This window comes from Mercenaria mercenaria, chromosome 13 (assembly GCF_021730395.1).
Source record: "Mercenaria mercenaria strain notata chromosome 13, MADL_Memer_1, whole genome shotgun sequence".
In the NCBI taxonomy this organism is placed as follows: domain Eukaryota; kingdom Metazoa; phylum Mollusca; class Bivalvia; order Venerida; family Veneridae; genus Mercenaria; species Mercenaria mercenaria.
This window is the reverse complement of record NC_069373.1, coordinates 65,571,240-65,589,845: the sequence shown is the minus strand read 5'-3', so window position 1 is coordinate 65,589,845 and position 18,606 is coordinate 65,571,240. Positions and strand designations below refer to the sequence as shown.

The 18,606-nt window shown below is 35.2% G+C and overlaps 1 protein-coding gene across 1 annotated transcript in view; it reads left to right on the top strand.

The window, feature by feature from the left end:
• The window catches only part of LOC123528443 (inositol-pentakisphosphate 2-kinase-like), an 88,582-nt gene that overhangs the window by 40,070 nt on the left and 29,906 nt on the right, over positions 1-18,606 (top strand). Inside the window, exon 7 of the mRNA XM_053520951.1 lies at positions 1,344-1,402. Within this exon, the coding sequence (XP_053376926.1) occupies positions 1,344-1,402 (59 nt within the window). The remainder of the gene's footprint in view (positions 1-1,343; positions 1,403-18,606) is intronic.

The window sequence follows — 18,606 nt, the reverse complement described above, 5'->3', positions numbered from 1 at the left end:
CACAAGTATGGTCAACTTTTCACAGTTTAATTAGAATTATCAAAGGTGAAAAAGAAATTGTTGTTCTCGTCAAAATTCTATAAATAATTACAAAAATGCTTAATCACGTCACAAAGACACATTTTATAGTGTTATTAGTGTTTAATTGATAGGTGAATTGTTCTAAAATAGTCATTTAATTTTTAGAATGCATCTCCATTTCCTCATCAATCAGCCTCCAAGTTTTCCTTCTATTATGCATATTTTTTTTTACATCCTGAAGAATATTTTGTTTCCATCATCATCAAAATGTAATTCCCCACATTGTTCCTTGACTCATGAAATTTCAGCAAATTATGGAGTCTTCTTACTAGATCATGGAACTATTTCATATGACCACTAAATTGTTGCACCAGGTCATGGAAATATATGACCATTGAATTGTTGCACAAGGTCATGGAACTATTTCATGTGACCATTGCGGTTGTGCATCAGTTAGCGGAACTATTATTTTCTGTGACCACTAAATTGTTGCACCAGATCATGGAACTATTTTAAAGTGTCGATCATCATTAATCAGTCATTGCCCCTGATCATGGAATGGTTTAATTAGACCATGGAGTCATTGCACAAAATCATGGAATTAATACATCAGGCCATAGATATATCATTGCCCCAGGTCATAGAATCATTTCATATCATCAAACCATTGCTCATTATTTCATTAGAGTATAATTATGAAACCATGGATTTTTTTTATGAAATATTGGAGTCGAATCAGTTTTTCACATCATTGAATAAATTTCAGGAGCTTAACATTCACAAGAAAATGAGAAATAAATAGTATGTTTATTTATTGTTTTCATACATTTATGTATTTAGTCAGATTCGTGTAATAACTTTAAATATTTAGATACAAATGTACACAGATTTCATTATTCTGTCTTAAGAATCGTGTGATCTGACAAAAGGTCTGTGACCCACTGAATCTTTTGCATGCTTTTACAGTGTAAAATTTTCTTTGTTTTGATTTTCTTGTGGAAGGAAGTGTGTTTAACTTGAAATACTTATGTTTTATGATACTTAAGATGGAGTAATTGAGCATGTCTTCAAAGAGATTTATTGTTCACGTAGAGAGAAAATTTCCGCTTGTTTAAGTGTTATTTCATAAGTTTATGGCGACATTACAGGGCGTAAATAGCATTTTACTGAACACGCATGTCACAGCATATCAATGTTGCTATGTTTCATATGTCTTCCCTTTAAAGAGTAATACGTGTGTAAAATGTCCATTTGTGTCCAATCGATTACTTTCAGAGTAACAAAACTATATATTTAATTTGTATTTTATATTTTATTTGCAGGCAAAAGAGGGTCAGTGGCCAGTCACTAGCAGATATTGCCCTCTAGATTTGTTTTCTGGGTAAGTTCAACTATCAATTATAATTTACTGGTACTAAATAAAGGTTGAAAGTGTGAAAGGTTAATGAACAGACTTGTAAGTGTAAACAAAGATAAACATGAAATGACGCAAGTCCCACAGGTTTTAATAGTAGGAGTCACAGTCATTGCCCGCCATGATTTTTTTTTTCACTAGAGAATTGGCATTTTGGCAGCGGAACAAGAACTATCTTCAGAAGAAACTTGCATCATTTAAAAGAAATTTTGTCCGAAGAGGATGCACGTTAATAGCCTATGCTATTGAAGGGATAAAAACTGTTGTCAGTTTAAAGATGGTGAGTTCTGTTGCCCTCCTCTCCCCCCACTCTCCCTTGGGCAGCTGGGCAGACATTATTTCTGTAGTTCTGTGTTGAGAGCAAGTTGCATTACAACAGAGGTCAATTTGATACTGTGGAGAACATATTAATTCTGAAAACTAATTTAATAGTGTTTAAAAAAAAACAAGAGAAAAAATAACCAAAGTAGGGGTTTAAGCAAACAACATTAAAAAACAACATAAAAAGCTGTCTAGAAATAGAATAAATCATAATTATATTTTATGTGCTTTTAAGGTAACACTTTTCAGTCCTTAATTAATCATTCTTTCTATAATGGTGTCTTTAAACATGTTAAAAGGCAATTTAAATGCTTAAAAATATGATGGATGCCAAGAGATGCATGGAGAAGGGATAATGGAAGTTGCCAGTTTAAATCTTTAAGGGACCACTATGATTTGTGTTTGGTCTCCACACCCTGTAGAACTGAATTTTAATTCTGGTTTGAAATTCTAGAAGCACCAGTTTAGTGAATTCATTAGTCTGTGTTAAGAACTTACTGCTTTAATAAGCAATGGTAAATATTGTTTTGATCACAGTTTTCTCTCCGGATATTTAAAACATTGAACCAGTAATGGCAGTCAGTCTTTCCCATTTGATCCGATTACTTGTTCTTCATTATGTGATTTCAGCTTTTATGGGATTGTGCAGAAAAACGTGCTCGTATGAGCAAAATAGAAAGATCAAAATAACATGCAATGAAAAATAATGATTAAAGGACCACCACCAAAAGGTCAAATCATTAGAAAAAGGCTAGGTGCTAATATAGAGGATTTTCTATGCTAATAATGGGGAAAGTGAGTGCTGAGCATATAAATACATTAGTGTATGCTAATAACTAGTACGTGCATGACTTTGTTTGTGTTTTCTCCAGCGGCTCTTGTAAGCTTCTGCCATATGAAGGATTTTAAATCAGTCGGTAAAATTGCTTTACTCAGAAAATATTTTTCGGCATAAATTTGATTTCTATTTTGCAGGTAGCAATGAAAAGTGCATAAAGATTACCCCAAAGTGTTGATAACATGATTTGATTATATGTGTTACAGGACAAAAGAAAACAAATATTATATAGTTGTGGTAAGCTATTAACTTAGGCAGCAAGTGATTCTGCCTTTGCAACGAGTGCATTGCACTGTTCACTATTCAGTCAGTATATTTTCAGTGAACACCCCTTCAAACAATAAAATGGTATTGCCCAAATTGAATGATGGACCAGTCCATTTTAGAAATTTAGCAGGCTGAAGGTTAACAGTTTTATGAAAAAACAACTTTCAGGGATGTAAGAAGAGAGCACATAAACGTCAAAGTCAAGGAGGCTTCAGGCTCAAGGGAGCTTCAATTGTACTTAATTGACATATGTAAGAAATATTCCCCTTGCCAGTGCAGCAAGCAAAAAAAAATCTAAACAGATAGTTTAGGGTATTGAATTTGACTTTTTCATCCAAATGTTGCTTCTGTTTTTATGCCCCTGAAGGGAGGCATAGTTTATGAACTGTCTGTCAGTCTGTCGGTCTGTCAGCAATTTTCGTGTCTGGTCCATATCTTTGTCATCGATGGAGGATTTTCAAATAACTTGGCATGAATGTGTACCACAGTAAGACGACGTGTCTTGCGCAAGACCCAGGTCCGTAGCTCAAAGGTCATGGTCACACTTAGACGTTAAAGGTCATTTTTCATGATAGTGCATTCGTGTCCGGTCCATATCTTTGTCATCCATGGATGGATTTTCAAATAACTTGGCATGAATGTGTACCACAGTAAGACAACGTGTCATGCACAAGACCCAGGTCCGTAGCTCAAAGGTCAAGGTCACACTTAGACGTTAAAGGTCATATTTCATGATAGTGCATTGATGGGCGTATCCGGTCCATATCTTTGTCATTCATGCATGGATTTTAAAATTATCGGGCATGAATGTGTACCACAGTAAGACGACGTGTCGCGCGCAAGACCCAGGTCCGTAGGTCAAAGGTCCTAAACTCTAACATCAGCCATAACTATTCATTCAAAGTGCCATCGGGGGCATGTGTCATCCTATGGAGACACTCTTGTTAAAGGTCCATTACTAAGGGAAAGTGAGTTGGCAATTTTTTTCATAGCCAGTGCATAGACTTCTGCAAGACACTAAATAATGAAGATTGGCGGGTCAAAATTTACAGAAGGTCTTTGGAACTCAAAGAAATGTATGTGTATTATGTTGAAATTTCAATGAATCGACAGAATGACCCCCCAGGTCTTTTTAACTTTCTTCATACTTCATAGAAAAATAATTGTACATATACTGCGATTTATTTCGAATTTCTACATACCAACTTTCATTTTCCAATAAAATGAAATAGTTTCTGTGCTTTTTAAAAGAAATTAAAATGTTCACTTTCCTTAGTATTGGACCTTTAAATAGTAAAACACTTGTACTATTTGCACATAATGTAACAATGAAATAAGCACTGACTTTTGATAGTGTAACTTTGTGACAGAAGAGTGCTCCTGATTATCTTAAAAGAATGGTCTTCTAGGAAAAAGAAATAATGTCTTTACTGTAATGAAAAGCTTAATTAACATTTTACAAAACAATCTTTGATTGTGTGCAACAGTGCATGTTTTAATGAAAACAGCCACATCCTAATAAATAAATTCATTATTCTGTTTTATGATCTTTTCTTCTTCAGTAATGCAATGCAAAATTCACGCCTGCTTGATGCACAAACTGAACAAAACTGGCGGAAATAAAAATGTCTGTTTACCGAATCAGCTGATTTGATGCTATAAATAGAAGTAGGTCAACGTGTTGTTAGGTTTTCCCCATTGTGTGGTATCTGACAGTTCAGACAGATGAATGAGGGGCACTGCAGCAGGGGGAAGGCGAGGGGGATTTTTCTTTGTGTATTCAGTTGAAATAAAATGTTTATGTTGCAATTTTCAGTTATAAAAAAAAGTGACAGTTACTAGTTACTAAGGTTAAAGATCTTGGGAAAAGATTAGATGAGCTGAGTTGCATGCTTTTAAATATAATTACTAAAATAACTGCAAAAAAAATGTGATGAGATCAGTTACATTGCCTATTATGCTTAAATTGGGAGAAGGAGTGGGGTGAGACTTTCTTTTGGTGAGGACAAAAAGTAAGTTGATTATAGTTAAACTGATTAAATCAAAGTTGAGTCTCAAAAGCTTTAGCATAGCAACTGAAGCAATTATTGTAACAAGACGGGACACCTGTCCGTCTAAATAGCTAAGGATGTACTAAATTGCATCTGTTCACATTGCCGACACTCGGCTTTCAAGGTGACACCTTTTATCCACTGTCCAGTCCGACACTCAGCTTTCAAGGTGACACCTTTTATCCACTGTCCAGTCGGCTGTCTCATTTATTGAGTCCTTTTCATCTTAACAATGATGGATTTATCATTTTACCGTTAGCTAGTTTGGAGCACCATTGATCAATTGACTCTTTATATTTTCAGGACAGTCATGTAGAGGACAAAAGCTCCATAATCCAAAGAAATTTCTCTTAAATTATTCATTTTTTGTGTCATATCATTTAGGCTAAAGTTCAAAGACATTACCAATTTTTTAAATGACGTACCATACAGGTATTTAAAGAGCAAGTGGGGCAATAACAAAAATGTACATAGTCTGTATTGAAGAGAAAGGATGATAGGGCGGTTGCAAAATTAATGCATAGTTTGGCAGCGTAATTGCAGCAGACCCCACACAGTATTCTGGTATATCTTTCTGATGGTTCTTGTTTCATTTACCAACAGGATTTCTGGCTTTTCTGCCATTTCACTGAATGGCAGTAATAGAGCCTAATCATTTGCAAAGCAGATCACTTTGTGAGCATTTGTTTCCTCTAGAAATTCAGAATTAATTGTTTAGCATGAAGGACTGTCAGTAACATTATGAAAAAAAAATTGCTTAAATCGCAATATTATAGAATGTTTTGCAATGTTACAAATAAGTCAATTTCAGATGTTTGCATAAATTTTCAAACCACTCGCATATTCAGTGAATCGTGAGAATTACATATGCAATGCAATTGCACTGGGGGTTTATGTAACTAAAAGAAGAATGCGGACAGTCTTAAAAAAATTAATTTTGAATACATGGAGAAAATCGATAAATAAGATAGAAAATTGTTAAATCACCGTTAATATACGTTATTAAAAAGGGAGAACATTCTCAATATGGCATTCAGTGCGTCAGATCTTCGTTAATTCCGATGAACTGAGTGTGATGATTAACATTAGTGTATGCTAATAACTAGTACGTGCATGACTTTGTTTGTGTTTTCTCCAGCGGCTCTTGTAAGCTTCTGCCATATGAAGGATTTTAAATCAGTCGGTAAAATTGCTTTACTCAGAATATATTTTTCGGCATAAACTTGATTTCTATTTTGCATGTAGCAATGAAAAGTGCATAAAGATTACCCCCAAGTGTTGATAACATTTGATTATATGTGTTACAGGACAAAAGAAAACAAATATTATATAGTTGTGGTAAGCCATTAACTTAGGCAGCAAGTGATTCTGCCTTTGCAACGAGTGCAGTGCACTGTTCACTATTCAGTCAGTATATTTTCAGTGAACACCCCTTCAAACAATAAAATGGTATTGCCCAAATTGAATGATGGACCAGTCCATTTTAGAAATTTAGCAGGCTGAAGGTTAACAGTTTTATGAAAAAACAACTTTCAGGGATGTAAGAAGAGAGAACATAAAAGTAAAAGTCAAGGAGGCTTCAGGCTCAAGGGAGCTTCAATTATACTTAATTGACATATGTAAGAAATATTCCCCTTGCCAGTGCAGCAAGCAAAAAAAATTCTAGGGTATTGAATTTGACTTTTTCATCCAAATGTTGCTTCTGTTTTTATGCCCCTGAAGGGAGGCATATAGTTTTTGAACCGTCTGTCAGTCTGTCGGTCTGTCAGCAATTTTCGTGTCTGGTCCATATCTTTGTCATCGATGGATGGATTTTCAAATAACTTGGCATGAATGTGTACCACAGTAAGACGACGTGTCGCGCGCAAGACCCAGGTCTGTAGCTCAAAGGTCATGGTCACACTTAGACGTTAAAGGTCATTTTTCATGATAGTGCAGTTCGTGTCCGGTCCATATCTTTGTCATCGATGGATGGATTTTCAAATAACTTGGCATGAATGTGTACCACAGTAAGACGACGTGTCGCATGCAAGACCCAGGTCCGTAGGTCAAAGGTCCTAAACTCTAACATCGGCCATAACTATTCATTCAAAGTGCCATCGGGGGCACGTGTCATCCTATGGAGACAGCTCTTGTTAAATAGTAAAACACATACTATTTGCACATAATGTAACAATGAAATAAGCACTGACTTTTGATAGTGTAACTTTGTGACAGAAGAGTGCTCCTGATTATCTTAAAAGAACGGTCTTCTAGGGAAAAAAAAATGACTTTACTGTAATGAAAAGCTTCGTTAATTAACATTTTACAAAACAATCTTTGATTGTGTGCAACAGTGCATGTTTTAATGAAAACAGCTACATCCTAATATTCTGTTTTATGATCTTTTCTTCTTCAGTAATGCAATGCAAAATTCACGCTTGCTTATTACGGACCTGGGTCTTGCGCGCATAATTGCTGCAGACCCCACACAGTAGCCTGGTATCTTCCTGATGGTTCTTGTTTCGTTTATCAACAGGATTTCTGAATTTTCTGCCATTTTCACTGAATGGCAATAATTAAGCCTAATCATTTGCAAAGCAGATCACTTTGTGAGCGCTTGTTTCCTCTAGAAATTCAGAATTAATTGTTTAGCGTAAAGGGCTGTCAGTAACATTATGAAAAAAAAAAATTGCTTAAATCGCAATATTATAGAATGTTTTGCAATGTTATAAGTAAGTCAATTTCAGATGTTTGCATAAATTTTCAAACCACTCGCGTATTCAGTGAATCGTTTGTAAAAATTGTGTTTAACTTTTTGTGATATTGATTTTGAAATATTTCAGACATTTTGCAATTAAGTTTTATCAAGCTGTTATTGAAATATTGATATCAAGTCAGTCAGTGTCAATCTGGGTTATCAAGTGCTTGGCATTTTGGCATAAACATGCCTCTGGTCATCTGGACTAAATTTTCACACAATTCAATATCAGATATTTATCAAGAAGTACAGTTGTCAAACTATAAAAATATGCTGATTTAAAGAGTATTTTGTTTATACAAAATCATTTTAATACCAACATGACTAATGTGAAGTGATTGGGTTTAGGCAGAAGCCTAACTTGTTAATATATTTTCTTTCGGCAGTTTTTACACACAATTGAGAAGAAATTATAGTAATTTCAAATTGAATCCATAAAGTAATTTTGGGTGTTTTTGACACTTTTGTCACTTTCTATGGATAAAATGTATGTTAAGTGGATGTCAGTTTTGTGATTTGTCACACCACGGATTGTCTGATAGGGAAAATAATTGCAGCAATTACCCCTTTTTGTAGCCAGTGAATTGGTAACCCCTGTTTTGTTGGGGATTTTGCATTTTTCCTGTTTGTTTACTTGACCTAAATCCAGCAACAAAGGGGCCCCCCTGCTGCAACCAGTCTTTGAAGTGCATGTAATCTCACTTACAGTATCTAGTATTTCCCTGCAGAACAATGCAGACCTAATTTGACTGAAACAAGATAAGGACATACAATACTTGAAAAAGATCATTATTTTCCTGTATAAGATTATGTCAAAATCCTTTAAATCCACCACCTAGGGTAAATTTGACAAGGCCTTCATTGTATTTGCATAAGATTTGCAAACTAAACAATATTATCAGCATTGTAGATAAGTAACTAGATGTTAAATTAAGTTAAACCCAGTCCCCTTGCAGGCCATACAGTACACATCCTGAACAAAGAGCAGTGTCAGATTGGCAATCTGAGATCCTAGTGTGAGATCTGAAAGCATGCAATACTGTATACGTTCTAATAAAAAAAGAGAGAGATGGTTTCCGATGATTTGACAATGAAATATATTGCAATTTTGTTATGCAGCATCAAGAAAAGGAGATTTGCTTTGTTACCATGACATTGTGTGATAATTTGCATATTCAAAGCTGTAATGGTAGCCTTTAATTGCTGCAGTTCTCATCTAGGCAGTTGTGTTTAAACAACAATTATAGCATTGTCTAGGAGAGGCGAATTTTGCTGTGTAAGCAGTAATTTGCATTTTCAAAAGATTCTCATTGTGCTTCGTCCCTGTTCTCTATGTTACTATATATATTTTTATGAAAAAATTGAGCAGGTTTTGGCTGCATAATGTGCTATGTCCAGTGATAAGGCATTTTTTGTAAGCACAGTTGCTCAGTTCTTGTCGTTATGCAGCCCACTCAGGTTTAACATGACATGAAGAGTTTTTGTTGTTGCTGCCCACTTGCATTTAACATGACATGAAGAGTTTTTGTCATAACTGCCTACTTTGATTTAACATGACATGTGAAGTTTTCTTCATAGCTTAACATGAAATGAAGGACATTCTTTTACATAACTTCATTTTATCACAATGACTGCCATGTTGAATATATATCAGCATCTGTAAAGGTTTTATTGCTTTCAACTAACTTTAACCAACAGTAACTGTAACTTGACTGGTCAAAATTAGATTATCTGAATTACTGGCAATTTCACATATACACAGAAGCGAAAAAAAACAAGTTGCATTATGTCCAATGGGTCATTTCACGTACATGCCGGAACCAGAAAGTAGATAAAACATGCACAAATTAAAATTCTAGTTAGGTACTCAGTTGGTTTTAACTGTTCTTAAAATAAGGTCGCTCAAAGCTCTGGAAAGCTTATGTTCATTGTTTCACAAAGGGACGTCAACGTCAGATAAAATTTACCTCTACCTTTACCAGTCATTACGCATGTGTTTCTATTACGGTATGCTATGCTTCTACAAATTTTTACCCAGAAATGTGGATCTATATTATGTGTATATATGAAAGTTCAAAAGATTCCGAAATGGCAAAAAGAAACTCCATTTGAACGTATTTCCTGTTTGATGTCTATGTGAAGTGGCCTTTTACTGTCAAAATACTGTTGAAAAACAGCTGTTTAATACCAAAATAATTAATTAATAACCAGTATAATCAAATAAAAAAAAGAATTCTCACTGAAAAATCCTTGAATCCATGTGCTAGCTGTACTTTTCACCAGCAGTATTGGAGGTTGTCTTTGGTAAAAATATGGTAGTTCCTTTGTTTGGACTAACTGACAGTAATCAATGGCTAATTACCTCTTTTACAAAGTAGTTGTATTACCATAATAAATAGGGGAACCAATAGAACAATGTACTTCAAAATTAAATTGCAATATTTCCTTTGTTTCAAAAATTGCAGGTAAAAATGTTATTCTGCAGTGTGTTTGACAGGGATTCAGCTTGTTTTCTCTTTGTTTTTGACAACAATTCCTTACTATTTTTTTATATATATATTTATTCCAACAACTAAAAATCTCGGTATAGATAAGTTGTAAATTCAGAAGACAAGATGTGCTATTAAGCCATTGTATTTTTGAATGTAAAAGATAATTATTGAAGATATTACTTTAACTTTGATGCAGCTTTCCTTCTTTTGAAGTCATTTTACCCTCTTAATAGGCCCTGTCCCAATTCCCTCCAAAATTGAAGTTCATATTGAAAGAAATTACCAGTAAATCAAAGTGTTAGGATACTCAATCTTTCTTTGCTGGAATATTTTAATATTAAAATTGATGAATACAGAGCAAACTACCTTTTTATCAGCAGGAAAATCGGCTTTATTAAACAGGCCACAGCCGCCCCTTTGGAGGGTCCCCTTTTCAATACACAAAGGTGAAATTTAAGAGCAGGAGTAAAGGAATTTTAAGTGCCTTTTAATCATTGGCATGCATGGCTTGTCAGGCTTAATAATAACTGTTCTTCTGAAAGGGTCTTTTATCCGTAGGCGGGAGTCCGGTTGTGGTGCAAAGGGGTAACAAGAGTCAGATTTTTGTTGGCGAAGTGTTTATAGCTCGACTTTTTTCGAAGAATAGGTAGAGGTACTGGACTCAACCATGCGTCTGGGCCGATGTCCCAATCTAGTTTTTGTAAGTAAGCTGGTATCTTATTAGCCACTTTGTGGGAATGGATTGAAACTTCACACACTTATTTATAAACTGACTTACATTGCACAGGTTCCAAAACTCTGTTTTGCGTTTTTACAGAATTATGCCCATTTTTCGACTAAGCAGTTTTTGGTTAAGTTTTTAATTAATCAGGTTTTCAAAAAAACGGATTAACTCTGTATTGCATTTTTAGAAATTTATGCCCCTTATTCAACTTCTATATCAATTCAATTGACAAGGAAGGCTGTTGACAAGTCGAGCCTTGCTGTCCCCTGATGTTACTCAGTGAGGTACTATCAGAAAAATTGTCATGAAGGGAAACTTAGAGGGACATATCATAATAAATTATGTAATGATTAATTTCATATTTTTCGCTTTCGAATTTTCTTGATTAAAATGGAAATATCGTACCACATGGAGTTGTAGACTAGAGTGCCTGCCTTGAGCGGGGATGGTGATTGATCCATAAAGACATGAAAATAATAATAGGAGTTTCATCACTTAGCGCTCCGCATGATGAGGATAGTTAAAGATGGACAGCCTGGTATCAGTATAGTGTGACTAGCATGTGTTAGTAGTGTGATATTTCAGTGAGGCAGCACAGCCTGGTATCAGTATAGTGTGACTAGCATGTGTTAGTAGTGTGATATTTCAGTGAGGCAGCACAGCCTGGTATCAGTATAGTGTGACTAGCATGTGTTAGTAGTGTGATATTTCAGTGAGACAGCACAGCCTGGTATCAGTATAGTGTGACTAGCATGTGTTAGTAGTGTGATATTTCAGTGAGGCAGCACAGCCTGGTATCAGTATAGTGTGACTAGCATGTGTTAGTAGTGTGATATTTCAGTGAGGCAGCACAGCCTGGTATCAGTATAGTGTGACTAGCATGTGTTAGTAGTGTGATATTTCAGTGAGACAGCACAGCCTGGTATCAGTATAGTGTGACTAGCATGTGTTAGTAGTGTGATATTTCAGTGAGGCAGCACAGCCTGGTATCAGTATAGTGTGACTAGCATGTGTTAGTAGTGTGATATTTCAGTGAGGCAGCACAGCCTGGTATCAGTATAGTGTGACTAGCATGTGTTAGTAGTGTGATATTTCAGTGAGACAGCACTGTAAAGTTGGGCATTTTAATAGACATTGTCGTTTGTTTGACTGAAAACTGAAAAAAACGCTAAACCTGACCACATGAACACACAAAAACAATCAACCTCAGTACTTCCTAAATCTTGTATTAAACTGAAATCATTATTTACACCTATCGAACTGCAAAAGTTTTTTTTGTACATCTGATTATTTAAATGCAATGACTTTTATGTGATGAAACATTCCAAGAATGCATAGACTGTTCAAGTATCTTACATTTTTAAGGTGACCTAAAACTGTAACAGCCATTTTGTAACATGTAACATTTACTGTCGAAGTTTTCACCAGTCAGAAAATAACCACTAAGTCAGGTACCCCTGTTATGCCCCGATATATCTGTTTACAGTTATCGGCAGCTGTATGTAAATTAAAAGGTAACAGCTGGGTGTAACAGGTCAGCCATAGAAAAACAAGTCTGTGTTTGTTCTCATTGTAACTGAGGAGTAGGTCTCATGTCAGTGTCTGTGATGGTTTATGGATTTCTGTCCAATAAGTGATTTTTCAGTCCTTTGTTCTGCTTTGACCCATGTTAGTGAGGAAAACAATCTTTTATGAAGAATGCTATTTCTGTTTTTTTTTTTTAACTCAGTTAATGATTTGACCTTTGTCCTTTGGTTTTACTGTTATATTACAATTGTTTCCAACCATGACATGAGCTAGAGAAAAAATATATTGTCAAAAGACATTACTTTCTTGACAAGCATTATAAGGAGGTAACTCTGTTGCCATGACATTTTAAAATTTTGTAGGATTATTCGGTAGGACTTTAGACAAGTTATCATTACCTTATGGTTTCTGAGTGCAAATAGGTCAAGTGGCTCAAATCTCCTTCAAAATTTGTTAATAAGTGAATAAACTGCACCAAAAGTTTTTACAGGCAAAACAGAGAAAGAGTAAACATTCCTATTTCGAAACAATATAGTACTAAATTGAGGTTCTGTAGAACCGTCATTCTGTAAAAGATTGTCACATGAATTGCCCTGTGCTGCTGTCATCTCTAATTCCATTCCTGATGCCCAATCCCTGTCTCTAATATCCTTCTCACATTTTGTAAAGCCTGATGAAAAACAGGAGCAGCATGTGTTAGAGATGCTATTTTTGTAACACTGGGGAATTATAGCTTCCAATTATCTATATTAAATGAAGTGGTATGGATTTTTTCTGCTGCAAGCTGGTATTGATTTCACCTTTACTTCATGTAAATATCTGGGGTGAAGGTCATTTTACAGCTGATTAAAACTGTATCTTTTTATACACCTGTCTCTGAAAGAGTGGGGCGTATTATGTGAACACCCGGGGCGGGCGGTCGGCGTCCAAAAGCATGTTTGCTCTCTTAGTCAAACAGTTTTCATCTGATCTTCACCAAACTTGCTGATAATGTTTGTGGGCATAATATTTCAGCCAAGTTCGATAACCAGGTAAATCCCCCCAGGCACTGTAGGATTGATGGCCCTTGAATTACTCGAAATCTGCGAATTTAGCCTTGTCCGCCAGCTAAGTTGAACAGTTTTCTTCTGATCTTCACCAGACCTGGTGACAATGACAAATAATATCTCAGCCAAGTTCGATAACCACCCAAATCGCCCCAGGCACTCGTGGATTATGGCCCTTGAATTACTCGAAATCTTTTTATGATACGTAACTAAATATTTAGACGGGACATATTTTGTGGCAGAAAAGATATTTCTTGTTTGTATTAATTTTGTAAAGTTATCTGAAATATGTTGATTGAGACTGATTTCTAGGATGGTCTCTGCGCCAATATTTCACAGTGCTTGTATCCACACACAATAACCTAATAGTCTTGTTCCCGGTGTACTAGCAGCAATGTGCAGGTCTCACTCAGACTTTGTATTTCAACATCTTTCAAAACAAATGTACAAAAATTCAGTACTTTAAGGGGTGCTTTGATTCGTTTTTGCAAGCAGAAAATTAAAAATAGTCACATATGATGCATAAGGGGAAGTTTTCAATGCTGAACAATAGTTGTAGAACTTTGGCTAGGTAAGCTGAATGAATTCTGTAACTGAAAGTTGTACTTCTTTTAAAAAATCCCATTCAATCAATATTTTGAATGACATACTTCTTTTTATGCCCCGGAAGGGAGGCATATAGTTTTTGAACCGTCTGTCAGTCTGTCCTGTCGGTCTGTTAGTCTGTCCGCAATTTTCGTGTCCGGTCCATATCTTTGTCATCCATGGATGGATTTTCAAATAACTTAGCATAAATGTGTACCACAGTAAGACGACATGTCGCGCACAAGACCCAGGTCCGTAGCTCAAAGGTCAAGGTCACACTTAGACGTTAAAGGTCATTTTTCATGATAGTGCATTGATGGGCGTGTCCGGTCCATATCTTTGTCATCCATGGATGGATTTTCAAATAACTTGGCATGAATGTGTACCACAGTAAGACGACATGTCGCGCACAAGACCCAGGTCCGTAGCTCAAAGGTCAAGGTCACACTTAGACGTTAAAGGTCATTTTTCATGATAGTGCATTGATGGGCGTGTCCGGTCCATATCTTTGTCATCCATGGATGGATTTTCAAATAACTTGGCATGAATGTGTACCACAGTAAGACGATGTGTCACGCACAAGACACAGGTCCTAAACTCTAACATCGGCCATAACTATTCATTCAAAGTGCCATCGGGGGCATGTGTTATCTTATGGAGACAGCTCTTGTTAAAAATTCCATTCAGTCAATATTTTGAATGACAAAATGTGTTTTCCTTGACACCAGATGTTAGTTGATTTGACTATAGAAATTGGGTTATGTTAGTTTTATTGTAGGAGGTAGCAAACTCATTAGAGTTCATAGTAAACCAGTAGCAGCTGCCATCCATCCTCTACCCTTGAACAAAATGATAGAATTATTTACTATTATTATTGTTGCTGTTGAACAAGATGTTGTCAGTTTGAGGTGAATGCACCTTGCCAATATTTCAGTTTATATGAGAAATTAGGTAAGTAGGTTGACAAGACTGGTTTCTGTGGTTCTAAAGTATGTACTAATTTCTGTAGTCTAAGGGCAAACTGCAGTCAATCATCTTTGACATTACTTAACTCTTCTCAAGCCTAGCCCATCTGCTTAATTCAGAAGGGAGATACCAGACCTACTGATCGGATTATGGGTCATGAGTTCTACCCTGGGCAAGGCTTATATTCTCAGTGACGATTTGATAAAAGACAATGTGTCTGAAATCATTTACATTCCACCTTTCTGGTTCACATGAAAAAGATGTCAGTTACTTATGGAGAACAGGTTGGTACTGGTACAGAATCCAGGAACACTGGTTAGGTTGCCATTACATAACTGAATTACTGTTGATTAAAAGGCGCTAAACCCAAAACAAACAAGTTTGGGGTTGGATCTGACAGGCCATGGTCTGGAAGTTTATGAACTGAGTTTCCTGACATGTTATATTCATTATAATGGCATTTAAGTATACACATTAACTAAATATTACCTTTATAATACTTTCTAATACTGCAAATGCTAGAAATCTGGTGTCAGTCCTATTCAGTATTCTACAGTTTGTACATGTGTATAGTTAGGAATACAGGGGCCATAACTCTTTAAAGTTACATATGTAGCTCTTTGTTGTTTGATTGAATAACATTGGAATGCAGTCATGAACTTGTTTGGACATACTGAAAAGGGGGCGATGATTCAAGATAACAAACTTTATACAAGGTCATGATGTTTATCCATTGACCAGTGACCACTACATTATGAATCATAACATTGATAGTAAACAGTTGACATGTCAAAGGCTTTTCAACCAAAAAAAAACTACAAACTTTTTTCAAATTCACAAATTTTTGATATTTCAGGAAATATGTTACAGTAGTTGATCAAGTTAATCTACACATATCTATAGTATACACACTAGTAGTGTGCAGGCACTAACTTGTTTAATCCCCTATATGAATCAGAGGTGATTAGGCAAATCCTCACAGAAAAACATTTTGAAATCAGGAGTCATTTTTAGAGTTAAAGGTAGTTATGTACAGTGCAAGGACTTGGCCTGGTGTTTGGATTTCTTTGCACTTCTACCTTGTCCATTTGATCTTTTCAGTCAACCGTGTCGTTTTATCTTTTTATCATGATTATAACTGGTCATTAACTGTAATATTATTACATTTTGATAGTATATTTAATCCAGATCAAATTTTAGGCCATCATAAATTAAGTGCTAGATTTATCATTAAACAATTTATTTCTGATAATTGGTAGTATCCTGTATATAAAAAAACACACACACACAAAAGTGGCGGGCAGATGATATTGACAACAAAAGTACTTATTAAAATACAAATATTATCTTTCAAAAAGTAATATTTTTATAAGATAAACATGAAAAACCATGGATCAACCAGGGTTAATCGAGCAATTGATTTTTTGTGGCCTTATCTCATAATCTGTTTATGGGTCAAATTACCATAATTGCCCCATTTGAAAGCCCCTTATGGAATAAATGCGCCATAGACTCATAGTTATAACATTTAAAAAAAAAATATTTTTAAGTTAATACTTAAGAAAATTGAGCATAAAAAAACTTCCCCTTTGTCTAAATGTAGCTTCCCCTGTGAGTTTTTTCTGGGATATATGGTATATCAACGGACCATAATTTATAGGCTTCAAGGTTGATACTAATATCCTTGTATTGCTTAGTTTTCCTAGAATTTCCCATATAGATACAGACAGTCAATAACAGAGTCATAATAGTACATAGCAACCTTTAAGATGAGTAGGAAGTTGAGATGTAAATGGAGAGGATTGGTCCGGAAATTAGAGCATTCTATATATGTCCAAAATCAATAGGGCAAAAAAAGAGAAGTTTTCCTCATCACATTTATCAACTGAAACGGCATCAGTCTTAGTTTCTAAGGATATTGTTGGTAAATAAATATTCAGTGCAAATTAAAGTGCAAAATACAGAAGATTAGGTAAATATTGGCTGAAGGTATTGATTGTGCTATAACATGTTCACAAACAGTGTGACTGACAAATTGAAACAGTGCAGTGTTCAGCACCAAATGTTGTTTTTTTACAGTAGAGGACAGAAATCAGAAACAAAGAACATTGATGTTACTTCTTACCTGTACCTGTAATTTTTGATGTCCTAGGATGATCTTTTGTCACCGAAATTTCTTTCTTTCAAAACGAATCTGTTAGAGAGAAAAAAAGGTTTTCGTTGAATTTTCATTGAATAATGTTGAAATACTTCAGGGTCTACTTTAAAACTTGGTTGTGTTATCCTCCACTTATACCGTGTTCACACTAGCAGAACGGTTTTATTTTTATTAGGCACTAATTGACTATAATTGGTATTTGACATTCAAAACCCATCAAAATATAATCTAGTTTGCGTCCACACTAGGCAAAGAAATGTGGTTTAAATATATACATGCAATGTTGGAAGTTAACAAATATCTTGCAATAAGCAAAAAAGGTTACAAAGAATTGAGGCTAACAGAAACAAGAAGGGGTCATCAATATTTAAACTTCTGTGTTCATCTAAGAATTTCTGTTCATTCCATCTATTGTCCATTTTGAGCGTCAGCATGACTCCATATCGCAATTTAATGTTTTTGTTTCAACAACAGTCCAATTACTTTTGCCAGCCACAGCATCAATTGTTTGATACAAAAGAGAAACACATGGTATTCTTCCTCCAAAAAGTAAGATCTGTGGATTTGGGATTGTAAAACCAGTTGTAACCCACATTTGCATTCACATTTGTAAAATAATGTAGCATTACTTTTTAATGTAGTATTAAAACCACCTCCCGAGGTAGTTTTAATGTTACATTACAGAAACCACTTGACCTTTACAAAATTCACGTTTTACACCACATATAGTGTGGACGCAAACGAGTTTAAAAAATAAACCCAAGTAATACCGTGTTCAGACTACGGTTTTAATCCTATATTAACTTGGGTTTATTTTTTAAACTCGTTTGCGTCCACACTATATGTGGTTTAAACCGTGAATTATGTAAAGGTCAAGTGGTTTCTGTAATGTAGCATTAAAACTACCTCGGGAGGTGGTTTTAATACCATATTAAAAAGTAATACTACATTATTTTACAAGTGTGAACGCAAATGTGAGTTATAACTGGTTTTACAATCCCAAATCCACAGATCTTACCTTTTGGCAGAAGAATACCATGTGTTTCTCTTTTGTATCAAACAACTGATGCTATGGCTGGCAAAAGTAATTGGAGTGTTGATGAAACACAAACATTAAATTGCGATATGGAGTCATGCTGATGCTCAAAATGGACAATAGATGGAATGAACAGAAATTCTTAGATGAACACAGAAGTTTAAACATTGCTGACTCCTTCTTGTTTCTGTTAGCCTCCTTCTTTGTTACCTTGTTTGCTTATTGCAAAATATTTGTTAACTTTCAACATTGCATGTATATATTTAAACCACATTTCTTTGCCTAGTGTGGACGCAAACTAGATTATATTTTGATGGGTTTTAAATGTCAAATACCAATTATAGCCAATTAGTGCCTGATAAAAATAAAACAGATCTGCTAGTGTGAACACGGTATTAATGTAGGATTAAAAACGTTGTC